The sequence below is a fragment of the Scyliorhinus torazame genome, chromosome 2 (genome assembly GCF_047496885.1).
Source record: "Scyliorhinus torazame isolate Kashiwa2021f chromosome 2, sScyTor2.1, whole genome shotgun sequence".
Taxonomy (NCBI): domain Eukaryota; kingdom Metazoa; phylum Chordata; class Chondrichthyes; order Carcharhiniformes; family Scyliorhinidae; genus Scyliorhinus; species Scyliorhinus torazame.
The window spans coordinates 18,294,993-18,310,864 of NC_092708.1; the positions used below are offsets into that span (position 1 = coordinate 18,294,993).

The window sequence follows — 15,872 nt, forward strand, 5'->3', positions numbered from 1 at the left end:
AGGTAGTAAAACAGGGACAGAAACAAAAGGCAGTAAGGGGGAAAGTGTAAGGCAGAGAAGCCATAGTCAAAAATCAAAAAGGGCGACAGTACAAGGTACAGTGACTGAGGGGAGCTCAGTGAATAGGACCAGGAATACTAAAAGGAATAAAACGGGAAGTGAAAACATGAATGGTAAGCGACGCGGCAGGTTGTTACATGAAGATATGGGTTCAACGACAAGGAAAATTAGGAGAAAGGTTAAGAGGAAATATAACTTAGGAGGTTACTGATCGAGGTGTTAGATTCAGAACAGAGGTAAAAAAGCCAACATAAGTGTACTTTACCTGAATGCTCGTAGTATTCGGAATAAGGTAAATGAGTTGATGGCACAAATCATCGTGAATGACTATGATTTAGTGGCCATTACTGAAACATGGTTAAAGGATGGTCACGACTGGGAGTTAAATATCCGAGGGTATCAAACTATTCGGAAGGACAGAGTGGATGGTAAGGGAGGTGGTGTAGCTCTGTTATTTAAGGATGACATCCGGGCAACAGTAAGGGATGACATCGGTGCTATGGACGATAAGGTTGAATCCATTTGGGTGGAAATCAGGAATTGTAAGGCGAAAAAGTCACTGATAGTAGTCTATAGGCCACCAAATAGTAACATTATGGTGGGGCAGGCAATAAACAAACAAATAACTGATGCATGTAGAAATGGTACAGCAGTTATCATGGGGGATTTTAATCTACATGTCGAATGGTTTAACCAGGTCGGTCAAGGCAGCCTTGAGGAGGAGCTTATAGAATGTATCCGCGATAGTTTCCTAGAACAGTATGTAATGGAACCTACGAGGGAACAAGCGGTCCTAGATCTGGTCCTGTGTAATGAGACAGGATTGATTCAGGATCTCATAGTTAGGGATCCTCTCGGAAGGAGCGATCACAATATGGTGGAATTTAAAATACAGATGGAGGGTGAGAAGGTAAAATCAAGCACTAGTGTTTTGTGCTTAAAAAAAGATTACAATGGGATGAGAGAAGAACTAGCTAAGGTAGACTGGGAGCAAAGACTTTATGGTGAAACAGTTGAGGAACAGTGGAGAACCTTCCAAGTGATTTTTCACAGTGCTCAGCAAAGGTTTATACCAACAAAAAGGAAGGACGGTAAAAAGGGAAAATCGACCGTGGATATCTAAGGAAATAAGGGAGAGTATCAAATTGAAGGAAAAAACATACAAAGTAGCAAAGATCAATGGGAGACTAGAGGACTGGGAAATCTTTAGGGGGCAACAGAAAGCTACTAAAAAAGCTATAAAGAAAAGTAAGATAGATTATGAGAGTAAACTTGCTCAGAATATAAAAACAGATAGTAAAAGTTTCTACAAATATATAAAACAAAAAAGAGTGGCTAAGGTAAATATTGGTCCTTTAGAGGATGAGAAGGGAGATTTAATAATGGGAGATGAGGAAATGGCTGAGAAACTGAACAGGTGTTTTGGGTCGGTCTTCACAGTGGAAGTCACAAATAACATGCCAGTGACTGATGGATATGAGGCTATGACAGGTGAGGACCTTGAGAGGATTGTTATCACCAAGGAGGTAGTGATGGGCAAGCTAATGGGGCTAAAGGTAGACAAGTCTCCTGGCCCTGATGGAATGCATCCCAGAGTGCTAAAAGAGATGGCTAGGGAAATTGCAAATGCACTAGTGATAATTTACCAAAATTCACTAGATTCTGGGGTGGTCCCGGTGGATTGGAAATTTGCAAACGTGACACCACTGTTTAAAAAAGGAGGTAGGCAGAAAGCGGGTAATTATAGGCCAGTGAGCTTAACTTCGGTAGTAGGGAAGATGCTGGAATCTATCATCAAGGAAGAAATAGCGAGGCATCTGGATGGAAATTGTCCCATGGCATTAAGGGGAAAGTAGTAGATTGGTAGGGGATTGGTTAATTAATAGAAAGCAAAGAGTGGGGATTAATGGGTGTTTCTCTGGTTGGCAAACAGTAGCTAGTGGTGTCCCTCAGGGAGCAGTGTTGGGCCCACAATTTACATAGATGATTTGGAGTTGGGGACCAAGGGCAATGTGTCCAAGTTTGCAGACGACACTAAGATAAGTGGTAAGCAAAAATTGCAGAGGATACTGGAAGTCTGCAGAGGGATTTGGAGAGGCTAAGTGAATGGGCTAGGGTCTGGCAGATGGAATATAATGTTGACAAATGTGAGATTATCCATTTTGGTAGGAATAACAGCAAAAGGGATTATTATATAAATGATAAAATATTAAAACATGCTGCTGTGCAGAGAGACCTGGGTGTGCTAGTGCATGAGTCGCAAAAAGTTGGTTTACAGGTGATTAAGAAGGCAAATGGAATTTTGTCCTTCATTGCTAGAGGGATGGAGTTTAAGACTAGTTAGGTTATGCTGAAATTGTATAAGGTGTTAGTGAGGCCACACCTGGAGTATTGTGTTCAGTTTTGGTCTCCGTACTTGAGAAAGGACGTACTGAAACTGGAGGGTGTGCAGAGGAGATTCACTAGGTTAATCCCAGAACTGAAGGGGTTGGATTACGAGGAGAGGCTGAGTAGACTGGGACTGTACTCGTTGGAATTTAGACGGATGAGGGGGATCTTATAGAAACATATAAGTTATGAAGGGAATAGATAGGATAGATGCGGGCAGGTTGTTTCCACTGGCGGGTGAAAGCAGAACTAGGGGGCATAGCCTCAAAATAAGGGGAAGTAGATTTAGGACTGAGTTTAGGAGGAACGTCTTCACCCAAAGGGTTGTGAATCTATGGAATTCCCTGCCCAGTGAAGCAGTAGAGGCTCCTTCATTAAATGTTTTTTAAGATAAAGATAGATAGTTTTTTGAAGAATAAAGGGATTAAGGGATGTTCGGGCCGGAAAGTGGAACTGAGTCCACAAAAGATCAGCCATGATCTCATTGAATGGTGAAGCAGGCTCGAGGGGCCAGATGGCCTACTCCTGCTCCTAGTTCGTGTGTTTCCAAATCCCTCCCTGAGCTTGGTTTCCCCGCTAATCTTTCTTTGTGGCCGCCCACAAGCCTCTGGTGTCGCCGCACCTTCAGTTCCGGGCTCCAGCACATCTCGGGCTTATTGTATTCCGCTGTGAGCAGCTATGCCTTTGGCTGCCTAACCCTGACCCTCACCTCCTTAAAACCAAACCTTTGGTCATCCATCCTTATGAGGTTCTGTTTTGATTGCACTTCTATAAAGCACTTTGGGATGTTTGGCCGTGCTAAAAATGCTGTAAAAATGCAAGTCGGTACAACATTTACAGAGGGTTCACAAAACCTTTAATTTAAATCTTCTTGTTTTTTGAAGGGGCTGGATTTGTTCGAGGTCTGGAAGGGGGATTGCTCTGTGTGGAGCTTGGAGAAAGGGGCAAAATATTCCGCAGCAAAGGTAACAACATCTTGCGGTTTGCGGAGCAGAAGGAACTTCAGGAAGTCAGCCATTAAGGCCCTCAGCTCTGGGTGGTGTCGGAGGTAACTATTGTAGTCTGCTTTAAGCGCCTCCTGAAAGACAAGAGACTTTTATTAAGCAGCCTTTTCATTGCCATTACAAGTTTTCAAAAAATGCACGTGCATGTGTGGTGACATGGCAAAGGCATGAACCAGACGCGATCACTGAGCCTGTCTGGTTATTTCAGTCAATCCAACAGAACACACTGAAGTTCAGGTATTAGCTGTGCCTCAGCAGATAGCACTTTCCCCTCTTGCCCTCTTGTGTCAGGACGCATGCTGCATTACTACTCTGTGAGCCGCACGGGCAGCACGGTAGCATTGTGGTTAGCACAATTGCTTCACAGCTCCAGGGTCCCAGGTTCGATTCCCGGCTTGGGTCACTGTCTGTGCGGAGTCTGCACGTTCTCCCCGTGTGTGCGTGGGTTTCCTCCGGGTGCTCCGGTTTCCTCCCACAGTCCAAAGATGTGCAGGTTAGGTGGATTGGCCAAGCTAAATTGCCCTGAGTGTCCAAAATCTGCCCCTTAGTGTTGGGTGGGGTTACTGGGTTATGGGGATAGGGTGGAAGTGTGGACCTTGGGTAGGGTGCTCTTTCCAAGAGCCGGTGCAGACTCGATGGGCCGAATGGCCTCCTTCTGCACTGTAAATTCTATGTCTATGAGGCCATGGGTTTGAGACCTGCTCCATAGAGACTTGAGCACAAAGTCCAGGCTGACACTTTGCCACAACAACACTGAGGGAGTGCTGCACTGGCGAGGGTGTCCTCCTTCATTGGAGATGTTAAACATCCCCTGGCACTGTTTCGAAGAAGAGCAGCATTCTGTAACACAATGCACTGAGCAGCAATGCAACATGTAGTAAACTAAATCACAGAGCAGTAATGCAGCATGCTGCAATTCAATGCAGAGAGCAGCAATGCATCATTTTGTAACCCAATGCACTGAGCAGCAATGCAACATGTAGTAAGCTCAATCACAGAGCAGTAATGCAGCATGCTGCAATTCAATGCACAGAGCAGCAATGCATCATTTTGTAACCCACTGCACTGAGCAGCAATGCAACATGTAGTAAGCTAAATCACAGAGCAGTAATGCAGCATGCTGCAATTCAATGCACAGAGCAGCAATGCATCATTTTGTAACCCAATGAACTGAGCAGCAATGCAACATGTAGTAAACTGATGCACAGAGCAGTAATGCAGCATGCTGCAATTCAATGCACAGAGCAGCAATGCAACCTGTAGCAAGCTGATGCACAGAGCAGTAATGCAGCATGCTGTAATTCAATGCACAGAGCAGCAATGCAACCTGTAGCAAGCTGGTGCACAGAGCAGTAATGCAGCATGCTGTAATTCAATGTGTTGCAACTCCCGCACACCTGTGGCTTTTTTTTTAGTTTCACTTTTCTGACGGTTAGGGGTTTAAAAACACAGAATTAATTTGCAGCATCTTATGTTCAGTTTGAATTCAGACCCCGGTCCAAGCAGTTATTAGACGGTACCGTTCTGTCGATAAATTTAAAATACAGCTGCATGTCATCTTCCCAGATCAGGGCCTTCTTCTCAAATACTGGTTTGGGATCCACTTCATCTGCAAAAGTTCAGAAACAAAGTAAAATACCTTAAATAGATTAACAATCTGAAACTTTCCTTTAAATCCTTTAAATTTTAAAGGCAGAGTGAGTGAAGGACCCCAGTGAAGGGAGTGGATACTATGCCAATCAAAAGGAGTGAGCTAAACTGTCTGGAGGTTAATAAGGTGTGTATGGGAGTAGGAAAGGGTAAGGGTGGAGAATGTTGTCTGCAGTGGGAGATGGGCCGTGGGTCGAATGATAGAATATCCCATAATACCCTTACCTAGCAAAAATCTATCAGTCTGAAGTTTCCAAATTTTCAATTGACCCCCAGCCTCAACAGGTCACTGTGGGAGAGTTGTGAAAATAAGTTGTTCCTGACATCACCCTTGAATGGTACAGCTCTAATTTTAACGTTGTTGTGGATTTCCCCCATCAGAGGAAGTGGTTTCTGTCTTTGCCAAACAGCCCTAAGAAAAACATTTTGAACACCCTGACTAGATTACCCCTTAATTTTCTATGCTCGACACAATAAGAGCATGCAACCTTCCCTCATAATTTAATCCTGATAGCCCTGGTGAATCTGTGCTGTATCCCATCCAAGACCAGTATGTCCTTCCTGAGATGCGATTGCCAGAATGAACACCGTTACTCTGGATACGATTTAACTAGCGGCTTGTACTCCACCCACTATATCGTAGAATCATAGAATTTACAGTGCAGGAGGAGGCCAATCGGCCCATCGAGTCTGCACCAGCCCTTGGAAAGAGCACCCTACTTAAGAACACGCCACCACCCTATCCCCGTATCCCCACCTAACTGTTGGACACTAAGGGGCAATTTATCACGGCCAATCCACCTAACCTGCACATCTTTGGATTGTGGGAGGAAACTGGAGCACCCGGAGGAAACCCACGCACACACGGGGAGAACGCGCAGACTTCGCACAGACAGTGACCCAAGCTGAAATCGAACCTGGGGCCCTGGAGCTGTGAAGCAATTGTGCTATCCACCATGCTAAGTGTTTCCCTATTCTCCCTCCGTGTACGCGAACAGGCGTCAGTGTGGTGACTAGGAGGTTTTCCCAGTAACTTCACGCAAGCCTACTTGTGACACTAATAAAGATTATTATTACAAAGTACTTTTGGATGTGCTGAGGTTGGGGAAAGACACTACAGAAATGCAATGTCATTCGATCTACATGGCACCTATTGCGGGAAACAATGGGCATTGAGCAGGAAGATGAGGTGTTGAAGGGGTAAGCTTCTGAAAGCTCCAGAAAGCCTTTGACAAGACCATAAGACATAGGAGCGGAAGTAAGGCCATTCGGCCCATCGAGTCCACTCCACCATTCAATCATGGCTGATTTCAACTCCATTTACCCGCTCTCTCTTCATAGCCCTTAATTCTTCGAGAAATCAAGAATTTATCAACTTCTGTCTTAAAGAAGGTGCCTCCACCACCCTCTGTGGCAATGAATTCCACAGACCCACCACTCTCTGGCTGAAGAAATTTCTCCTCTTCTCTGTTCTAAAGTGACTCCCTTTTATTCTAAGGCTGTGCCCCCGGGTCCTAGTCTCCCCTGCTAATGGAAACAACTTCCCTACGTCCACCCTATCTAAGCCATTCATTATCTTGTAAGTTTCTATTAGATCTCCCCTCAACCTCCTAAACTCCAATGAATATAATCCCAGGATCCTCAGACGTTCGTCTGTTAGGCCTACCATGCCTGGGATCATCCGTGTGAATCTCCGCTGGACCCGCTCCAGTGCCAGTATGTCCTTCCTGAGGTGTGGGGCCCAAAATTGCTCACAGTATTCTAAATGGGGCCTAATTAATGCTTTATAAAGCTTCAGAAGTACATCCCTGCTTTTATATTCCAAGCCTCTTGAGATAAATGACAAGGTGCCACACAAAAGGTTGCTGCATAAGATAAAGATGCATGGCATTAAGGGGAAAGTAGTAGCATGGATAGAGGATTGGTTAATTAATAAAAAGCAAAGAGTGGGGATTAATGGGTGTTTCTCTGGTTGGCAATCAGTAGCTAGTGGTGTCCCTCAGGGATCAGTGTTGGGCCTACAACTGTTCACAATTTACATAAATGATTTGGAGTTGGGGACCAAGGGCAATGTGTCCAAGTTTGCAGACGACACTAAGATAAGTGGTAAAGCAAAAATTGCAGAGGATACTGTAAGTCTGCAGAGGGATTTGGAGAGGCTAAGTGAATGGGCTAGGGTCTGGCAGATGGAATACAATGTTGACAAATGTGAGGTTATCCATTTTGGTAGGAATAACAGCAAAAGGGATTATTATTTAAATGATAAAATATTAAAACATGCTGCTGTGCAGAGAGACCTGGGTGTGCTAGTGCATGAGTCGCAAAAAGTTGGTTTTCAGGTGCAACAGGTGATTAAGAAGGCAAATGGAATTTTGTCCTTCATTGCTAGAGGGATGGAGTTTAAGACTAGGGAGGTTATGCTGCAATTGTATAAGGTGTTAGTGAGGCCACACCTGGAGTATTGTGTTCAGTTTTGGTCTCCTTACTTGAGAAAGGACGTACTGGCACTGGAGGGTGTGCAGAGGAGATTCACTAGGTTAATCACAGAGCTGAAGGGGTTGGATTACGAGGAGAGGTTGAGTAGACTGGGACTGTACTCGTTGGAATTTAGAAGGATGAGGGGGATCTTATAGAAACATATAAGATTATGAAGGGAATAGATAGGATAGATGCGGGCAGGTTGTTTCCACTGGCGGGTGAAAGCAGAACTAGGGGGCACAGCCTCAAAATAAGGGGAAGTAGATTTAGGACTGAGTTTAGGAGGAACTTCTTCACCCAAAGGGTTGTGAATCTATGGAATTCCTTGCCCAGTGAAGCAGGAGAGGCTCCTTTTTAAAATGTTTTTAAGATAAAGATAGATAGTTTTTTGAAGAATAAAGGGATTAAGGGTTGTGGTGTTCGGGCCGGAAAGTGGAGCTGAGTCCACAAAAGATCAGCCATGATCTCATTGAATGGTGGAGCAGGCTCGAGGGGCCAGATGGCCTACTCCTGCTCCTAGTTCTTATGTTCTTATAGAACATAGAACATAGAACAATACAGCGCAGTACAGGCCCTTCGGCCCACGATGTTGCACCGAAACAAAAGCCATCTAACCTACAGTATGCCATTATCATCCATATGTTTATCCAATAAACTTTTAAATGCCCTCAATGTTGGCGAGTTCACTACTGTAGCAGGTAGGGCATTCCACGGCCTCACTACTCTTTGCGTAAAGAACCTACCTCTGACCTCTGTCCTATATCTATTACCCCTCAGTCTAAAGTTATGTTCCCTCGTGCCAGCCATTTCCATCCGCGGGAGAAGGCTCTCACTGTCCACCCTATCCAACCCCCTGATCATTTTGTATGCCTCTATTAAGTCTCCTCTTAACCTTCTTCTCGCCAACGAAAACAACCTCAAGTACATCAGCCTTTCCTCATAAGATTTTCCCTCCATACCAGGCAACATCCTGGTAAATCTCCTCTGCACCCGCTCCAAAGCCTCCACGTCCTTCCTATAATGCGGTGACCAGAACTGTACGCAATACTCCAAATGCGGCCGTACCAGAGTTCTGTACAGCTGCAACATGACCTCCCGACTCCGGAACTCAATCCCTCGACCAATAAAGGCCAACACTCCATAGGCCTTCTTCACAACCCTATCAACCTGGGTGGCAACTTTCAGGGATCTATGTACATGGACACCTAGATCCCTCTGCTCATCCACACTTTCAAGAACTTTACCATTAGCCAAATATTCCGCATTCCTGTTATTCCTTCCAAAGTGAATCACCTCACACTTCTCTACATTAAACTCCATTTGCCACCTCTCAGCCCAGCTCTGCAGCTTATCTATATCCCTCTGTAACCCGCTACATCCTTCCACACTATCGACAACACCACTGACTTTAGTATCGTCTGCAAATTTACTCACCCACCCTTCTGCGCCTTCCTCTAGGTCATTGATAAAAATGACAAACAGCAACGGCCCCAGAACAGATCCTTGTGGTACTCCACTTGTGACTGTACTCCATTCTGAACATTTCCCATCAACCACCACCCTCTGTCTTCTTTCAGCTAGCCAATTTCTGATCCACATCTCTAAATCGCCCTCAATCCCCAGCCTCCGTATTTTCTGCAATAGCCTACCGTGGGGAACCTTATCAAACGCTTTGCTGAAATCCATATACACCACATCAACTGCTCTACCCTCATCTACCTGTTCAGTCACCTTCTCAAAGAACTCAATAAGGTTTGTGAGGCATGACCTACCCTTCACAAAGCCATGCTGACTATCCCTGATCATATTATTCCTATCTAGATGATTATAAATCTTGTCTCTTATAATCCCCTCCAAGACTTTACCCACTACAGACGCGAGGCTCACCGGTCTATAGTTGCCGGGGTTGTCTCTGCTCCCCTTTTTGAACAAAGGGACCACATTTGCTGTCCTCCAGTCCTCTGGCACTATTCCTGTAGCCAATGATGACATAAAAATCAAAGCCAAAGGTCCAGCAATCTCTTCCCTGGCCTCCCAGAGAATCCTAGGATAAATCCCATCAGGTCCCGGGGACTTATCTATTTTCAGCCTGTCCAGAATTGCCAACACCTCTTCCCTACGTACCTCAATGCCATCTATTCTATTAGCCTGGGGCTCAGCATTCTCCTCCACAACATTATCTTTTTCCTGAGTGAATACTGACGAAAAATATTCATTTAGTATCTCGCCTATCTCTTCAGACTCCACACACAATTTCCCATCCCTGTCCTTGACTGGTCCTACTCTTTCCCTAGTCATTCGCTTATTCCTGACATACCTATAGAAAGCTTTTGGGTTTTCCTTGATCCTTCCTGCCAAATACTTCTCATGTCCCCTCCTTGCTCGTCTTAGCTCTCTCTTTAGATCCTTCCTCGCTACCTTGTAACTATCCATCGCCCTCACTGAAACTTCACACCTCATCTTCACATAGGCCTCCTTCTTCCTCTTAACAAGAGATTCCACTTCCTTGGTAAACCACGGTTCCCTCGCTCGACGCCTTCCTCCCTGCCTGACCGGTACATACTTATCAAGAACACGCAGTAGCTGATCCTTGAACAAGCCCCACTTATCCAGTGTGCCCAACACTTGCAGCCTACTTCTCCACCTTATCCCCCCCAAGTCACGTCTAATGGCATCATAATTACCCTTCCCCCAGCTATAACTCTTGCCCTGCGGTGTATACTTATCCCTTTCCATCATTAACGTAAACGTCACCGAATTGTGGTCACTGTCCCCAAAGTGCTCTCCTACCTCCAAATCCAACACCTGGCCTGGTTCATTACCCAAAACCAAATCCAACGTGGCCTCGCCTCTTGTTGGCCTGTCAACATACTGTTTCAGGAAACCTTCCTGCACACATTGTACAAAAAACGACCCATCTATTGTACTCGAACTATATCTTTTCCAGTCAATATTTGGAAAGTTAAAGTCTCCCATAATAACTACCCTGTTACTTTCGCTCTTATCCAGAATCATCTTCGCCATCCTTTCCTCTACATCCCTAGAACTATTAGGAGGCCTATAAAAAACTCCCAACAGGGTGACCTCTCCTTTCCTGTTTCTAACTTCAGCCCATACTACCTCGGAAGAAGAGTCCCCATCTAGCATCCTCTCCGCCACTGTAATACTGCTCTTGACTAGCAGCGCCACACCTCCCCCTCTTTTGCCTCCTTCTCTGAGCTTACTAAAACACCTAAACCCCGGAACCTGCAACATCCATTCCTGTCCCCGCTCTATCCATGTCTCCGAAATGACCACAACATCGAAGTCCCAGGTACCAACCCATGCTGCCAGTTCCCCTACCTTGTTTCGTATACTCCTGGCATTGAAGTAGACACACTTCAAACCACCTACCTGAACACTGGCCCCCTCCTGCGACGTCAAATCTGTGCTCCTGACCTCTATACTCTCATTCTCCCTTACCCTAAAACTACAATCCAGGTTCCCATGAACGACTGCAAAGAGGTAACATGGCAAAGGGGTTTGGGGGGAGTTTAAGAGCCTGGACGTGCCATTTCTGTGATTGTTTCTGTCACTGTTAGGGAGCAGCAGAAAGGGTGGATAATGGATCCCCACATCAATGTAACCGTTTTCGTCTAGTTAGTGTCCTTTGTATGGGATGGAATGTGAAACAGCAGATGAAAGAATAGAATTTTGCAGCACAGGAGGCCATTCAGCCCTTCGTGGCTGTGCTGGCTCTTTCATGAATCTATCTAATTTGTCTCACTTCTCAGGTTTTCCCCCCCACAGTTAGTCCTCATCAAATACAAGTTCATTTGGAATCCGCTGTCACTACACTTCCAACTAGTGAGCTCCACATCTCAGCATCCCTCTGTGTGAATAAATATCATAATTCCCTCCAACAGTGCAGCATGTATAAAAATCACAGTACCTATTTGTTTCATGTGAGGTACGTGGGTCAGCACCATTGTGACTGGAGAGCCCACTTGCACTCTGCTTGTTAAATGCCTACAAAAGGAACGGAATGCACAGCGACATCAGTGAGGAATGTGCAGAGACAATGTCGAACTAACAGAAACAGTAACATGGTTAAAAGCAAAGGGCTGGATTCTCCCGTCCGCCAGCCGTGAGTCTCTGGGCGGCACACTGGATTTCCCACTGAAGCCAAACCACGCAGCCGTGAAATCCGCGGGCGCGGAGGGGCTGGGCTGCCAGCAGGCTCAGAGAATCCCAACAGTCGGAGAATTCTGGCCAAAGCTACAAGGTGCTTCAGAGGAGCTTTATCAACACTGAGCCAGGTAAGGAGATAATAGAACAGGCTAAAGACAAGGGAATTAAAGAGTGTCTTTAAACAGGTAGAGAAGAGGAGGGTTGTAGGGAAAGGAGGCTAAAACTTAAGGCCTGGGCAGCTGGGAGCACAGCTGGCAATGGTGGAGCGATGGAAACCGGACATGGGCAGGAGGCCAGAATTGCACATATAACCCGGTTTCTTTATCCTCAAATTATGCCGCATGGACGGAGGCCTGTCACCCCGTTGTATCTACGTTGTCTATTTGATAAGCTTTCCAATTAAGCTCACTTCCTTCCTCTTTTTCCATATTGTAGGCATTCAAGGGAAGCTATGTTGATAACGTCACTGGACTATTAATCCATACACCTCAGGCTAATGCTCGAGGGGCACGGGTTCAAATCCCATCATGGCAGCTGGTGGAATTTAACATTCCATCAAAAAATCTGGAATTAAAAGCTAGTCTCAGTAATGGTGACCAAGAAATCACCTTTAGTGACTTTTGCATCAAACAGTTACAAAGCCTGTAAGAATTGAAACGGGATGTACCACCCAGCGTTGACATAGGCACTGGAAACACCAATGACAAACCCCTTCCTGTCGACCCTGCAAAGTTCTTTACTAACATCGGAGGGTCTGGATAAAAATGGGGAAAAATGCCTCACAGATTAGTCAAGCAACAGGCTGCCATTGTCGTACTTTCCGAATCATACCTTACAATGTACCAGACAGCAACATCACCACCCCTGGGTATGCACACAGGACAGGCCCGCTAGTGGTGGTACACCGTTAGGAGGGCCTAGAGTCTTCAACAGATTTGGACCCCATGAAGTCTCATGGCATCAGGTCAAACATGGGCTCCTGCTGTTTATCATCTATTTAACTCTCTCAGCTGATGAATCAATACTCCGCCATGTCTGGTCAGCTCTCAACAGTGCCTAAGAGACTGGGCCAGGACCATAACCTTTTTAAGTTTTAAGATGGTGCGGAAAGATGGATTTGTTCCAGGAGTGATAACATAAGAAATAGGGTTTGGTTATTTTATAAACAAACTTTATTAAAACAAAAGAAAACAATATTTAAACTTTTAAACTTCAACTCTAACACTAACAGATTAAACGTAGTTTCTTAACCTTAACACACTAGTCCCACTAAACAGCACTTTAACAGAACATACAGCTCTCATGCCACTTACACAGTCAGACAAAGGCAACACTTGCATTTACGAAGCAATTTTTCTTCTGTCAGGGACATTCTTTCAGAACCCTTTTCCAAAGCCTGCCTTGGTGGCTCTTTCATAACCTCTCTTCGGTGATTTCCAAAGCCTTCTCCCCTGTCCCTATTCCAAATAAGATTATTTTTCTTTCTCTCTCCAAGCTCCACCCAGCCCCTCAAACAACGGTTCTCTTGGTTTTCCAGACTTGAATCTATTATCGTTAAATTTCACCATCTGCCATGGGGGGGATTCGAACACGGGTCCCCAGAGCATGATTCTGGGTCTCTGGATTACTAGCCCAGCAACAATACCACTACGCTACTGCCACCCCTTCCACCCTCAATATAGCTTCTCACTCAGCTGGTGTGACGTTCAAAAATGAAAACCAGTCGAGATGACTACGCCAGGCGAGCACAGGTAAGTATAACCCCAGAGTGGTGAGGGACTAGGGTGGTCAGTGCCCTGGAACAGCCCTGGAAGTTCCAGCCTGGCAGTGCCAGGGTTTCCTTTATGTGTGGCGGCATGGAGGTGCACCCCGATGCCTGTGGTGGCCCAATGCCTGTGAGGGGGTGGGGGAAGAGTTCAGTTTTAGCACAGACCAGGGCACCTTTTAAAGATGGAGCGCCACACACAGGTCTTCAGTTTGAAACTGGCACTCTGTACGATTACCCCCTCCATGTTCAAGTGCAAGTTATTGTTGACTTGTTACCTTTTTAAAAACCGGACGCAAGGCCAGCACTTTTTCCCCATCCCTCATCCAAACCCCACAACAAGGGCAAAGAGTGCCACCAATTAAGCCCGGTTGGTTTTTGCATGGAGCGTCAGGGTCACCAGATAAGTACACACGTGAAGGAGCAATTAATTAAATGTTTTAATTTAAAAAAAATCAATTTAGTGTACCCAATTAATTTTTTCCAATTAAGGGGCAGTTTGGCGTGGCCAATCCACCTACCCTGCACATCTTTGGATTGTGGGGGCAAAACCCACACAAACACGGGGAGAATGTGCAAACTCCACACCTGCAGTGACCCAGAGCTGGAATCTGGGACCTCGGTGCCGTGAGGCTACAATGCTGACCACTGCGCACCATGATGCAATTAATTTAAAATTAAGCGTTCAGTTTTGTTCCCTGCCGGTGCCACAATGGGCCTCGAGCACCCAAACTCGTAAATAAATAATAAAATAAAAGCGGGGCGTTTCCAACGCTCACCCATCTGAGAGGAAGTTGCACTGCCAGCTCATCGGACCGTTTTCCTCCGCGTAAATTGTTCTTTCGATGCCAAAAACGTCCCTTTCTTCCGTTCCGATCTTCATCATCCTGTGTCCCAGATCCACCTGTTGAAAAAAGACAGAATTTCACGGGACAAGGAATGCATCAAAAGTTCAGTAGCTGCTGCTGCCAAGGTTCATGGGACCGTTTGAGGATACCAGGCAATTGGAAGTGTTCAACACAGAAAAGAAAATAAAGCTCTGCATTTTACACAGTGCCTTTCACAACACCAGGACATCGCAAAGCACTGTTGCAGCTGCCACTGTGGGTAATGGGGCGCGCTCACACAAACAGCGATACTGGTGAACATTTGATAATGTGTTTTATTATTTGATGTCAGTTGACGGCAGGAATAACACGCCTGCTGTTCTCAAAATAAAACCCGGTCATATTCCACCTGAGAAGACAGATGGGGTCCTCAGTTTAACAGCTCATACGCAAGATGGCACACTTAACAGTGCAGCATGCCCTAAATTTTGTATTTGAGTCTCTGGAACGCAATTATGAACGCAACTTTCTGACTCGGAGGCAGAGTACCACCTACAGGTGACACATTGTACAATTAGAAACAGTGGGCGAATGTTTCAATGCGAAAAATGGAATATCAGCTGCATGGCCAGGTTTCCCCTCCAGCACTCATTGCATGGAGAATCTGGGGGCACGGTTTACACCATCGTACTGGCGGGGCAGGGCCTGATGGAGCTGGTGAGAGAGCTGGCAAACCCAGCTCCACAGAGGGATTGGGGCGCCATGTTTAAAGGGCACCCCGATCTGTGCTAAAACGTAACCCCCCACCACCACACAGACATTGGTTCGTACCCCACCCCCGCCTTTGGCACACACACAGACACACAAGTATTGGGGTGCCCCCACCACACATAAGGGAACCCCCCCCCCCCTCCCAACCTCCATGGGGCTCCCCAGAGGGTCTTCCACAGCCAGGGAGCAGTGCCAGCGGTGTCATGGGAATGTCACTTTAAGAAATGTTTGTCAGCTCAAGTGGCTGCAGTGATGTCAGAGTGTGGATGGAGCTGAGCTCTGGCTCTGCTTTTTAGTTTCGCTTTGAGGAAAAGCTTGGGTGTGTCTGTGCTTTTTGGTTTCGTTGGAGCTGAAGCCAGCCAAAGAAGGTGTAATTTTGATCTCTCTGCCATCTAAACACTATCTCTAGATCATTTGGTGAATTCAGAGTGAGAACTGCTCTCAGTAGAGAATTTAAACCTGATGTGCTTCTGTAAAAAGGAGTTTTGTCTTATGGATGTTAAAAGGACAGTTTAAGGTTTACTTAGAGTGTTGTATTATTTGGGGGTTGTATTTGAATCGATGGTTGCTAAGATGTTCACTGTATGTTTTAAAAAGGTTAACTGAGTTCATAGAATAAACATTGTTTTGCTTTAAAAATTACTTTTAAATTTCTGCTGCACCACACCTGTAGAGTGGGTGTGTGCTCCCCATACCACAATCTAGTAAAAGTCATGGGTCAGGTGAATTCCATGATACACTTTGGGGTTCTCTAAACCC

The 15,872-nt window shown here is 45.7% G+C and overlaps 1 protein-coding gene across 1 annotated transcript in view; it reads right to left on the reverse strand.

Moving 5' to 3' along the window:
• Window positions 1–3,281: 3,281 nt before the first annotated feature.
• Window positions 3,282–15,872, reverse strand: part of catip (ciliogenesis associated TTC17 interacting protein) — an 83,898-nt gene continuing 71,307 nt past the window's right edge. Inside the window, exons 7-10 of the mRNA XM_072468990.1 lie at window positions 14,295–14,419; window positions 11,512–11,588; window positions 4,973–5,061; window positions 3,282–3,526 (exon numbers count right to left, since the gene is read on the reverse strand). Coding sequence (XP_072325091.1) covers window positions 3,305–3,526; window positions 4,973–5,061; window positions 11,512–11,588; window positions 14,295–14,419 — 513 coding nt within the window. The 3' untranslated portion in view covers window positions 3,282–3,304. The remainder of the gene's footprint in view (window positions 3,527–4,972; window positions 5,062–11,511; window positions 11,589–14,294; window positions 14,420–15,872) is intronic.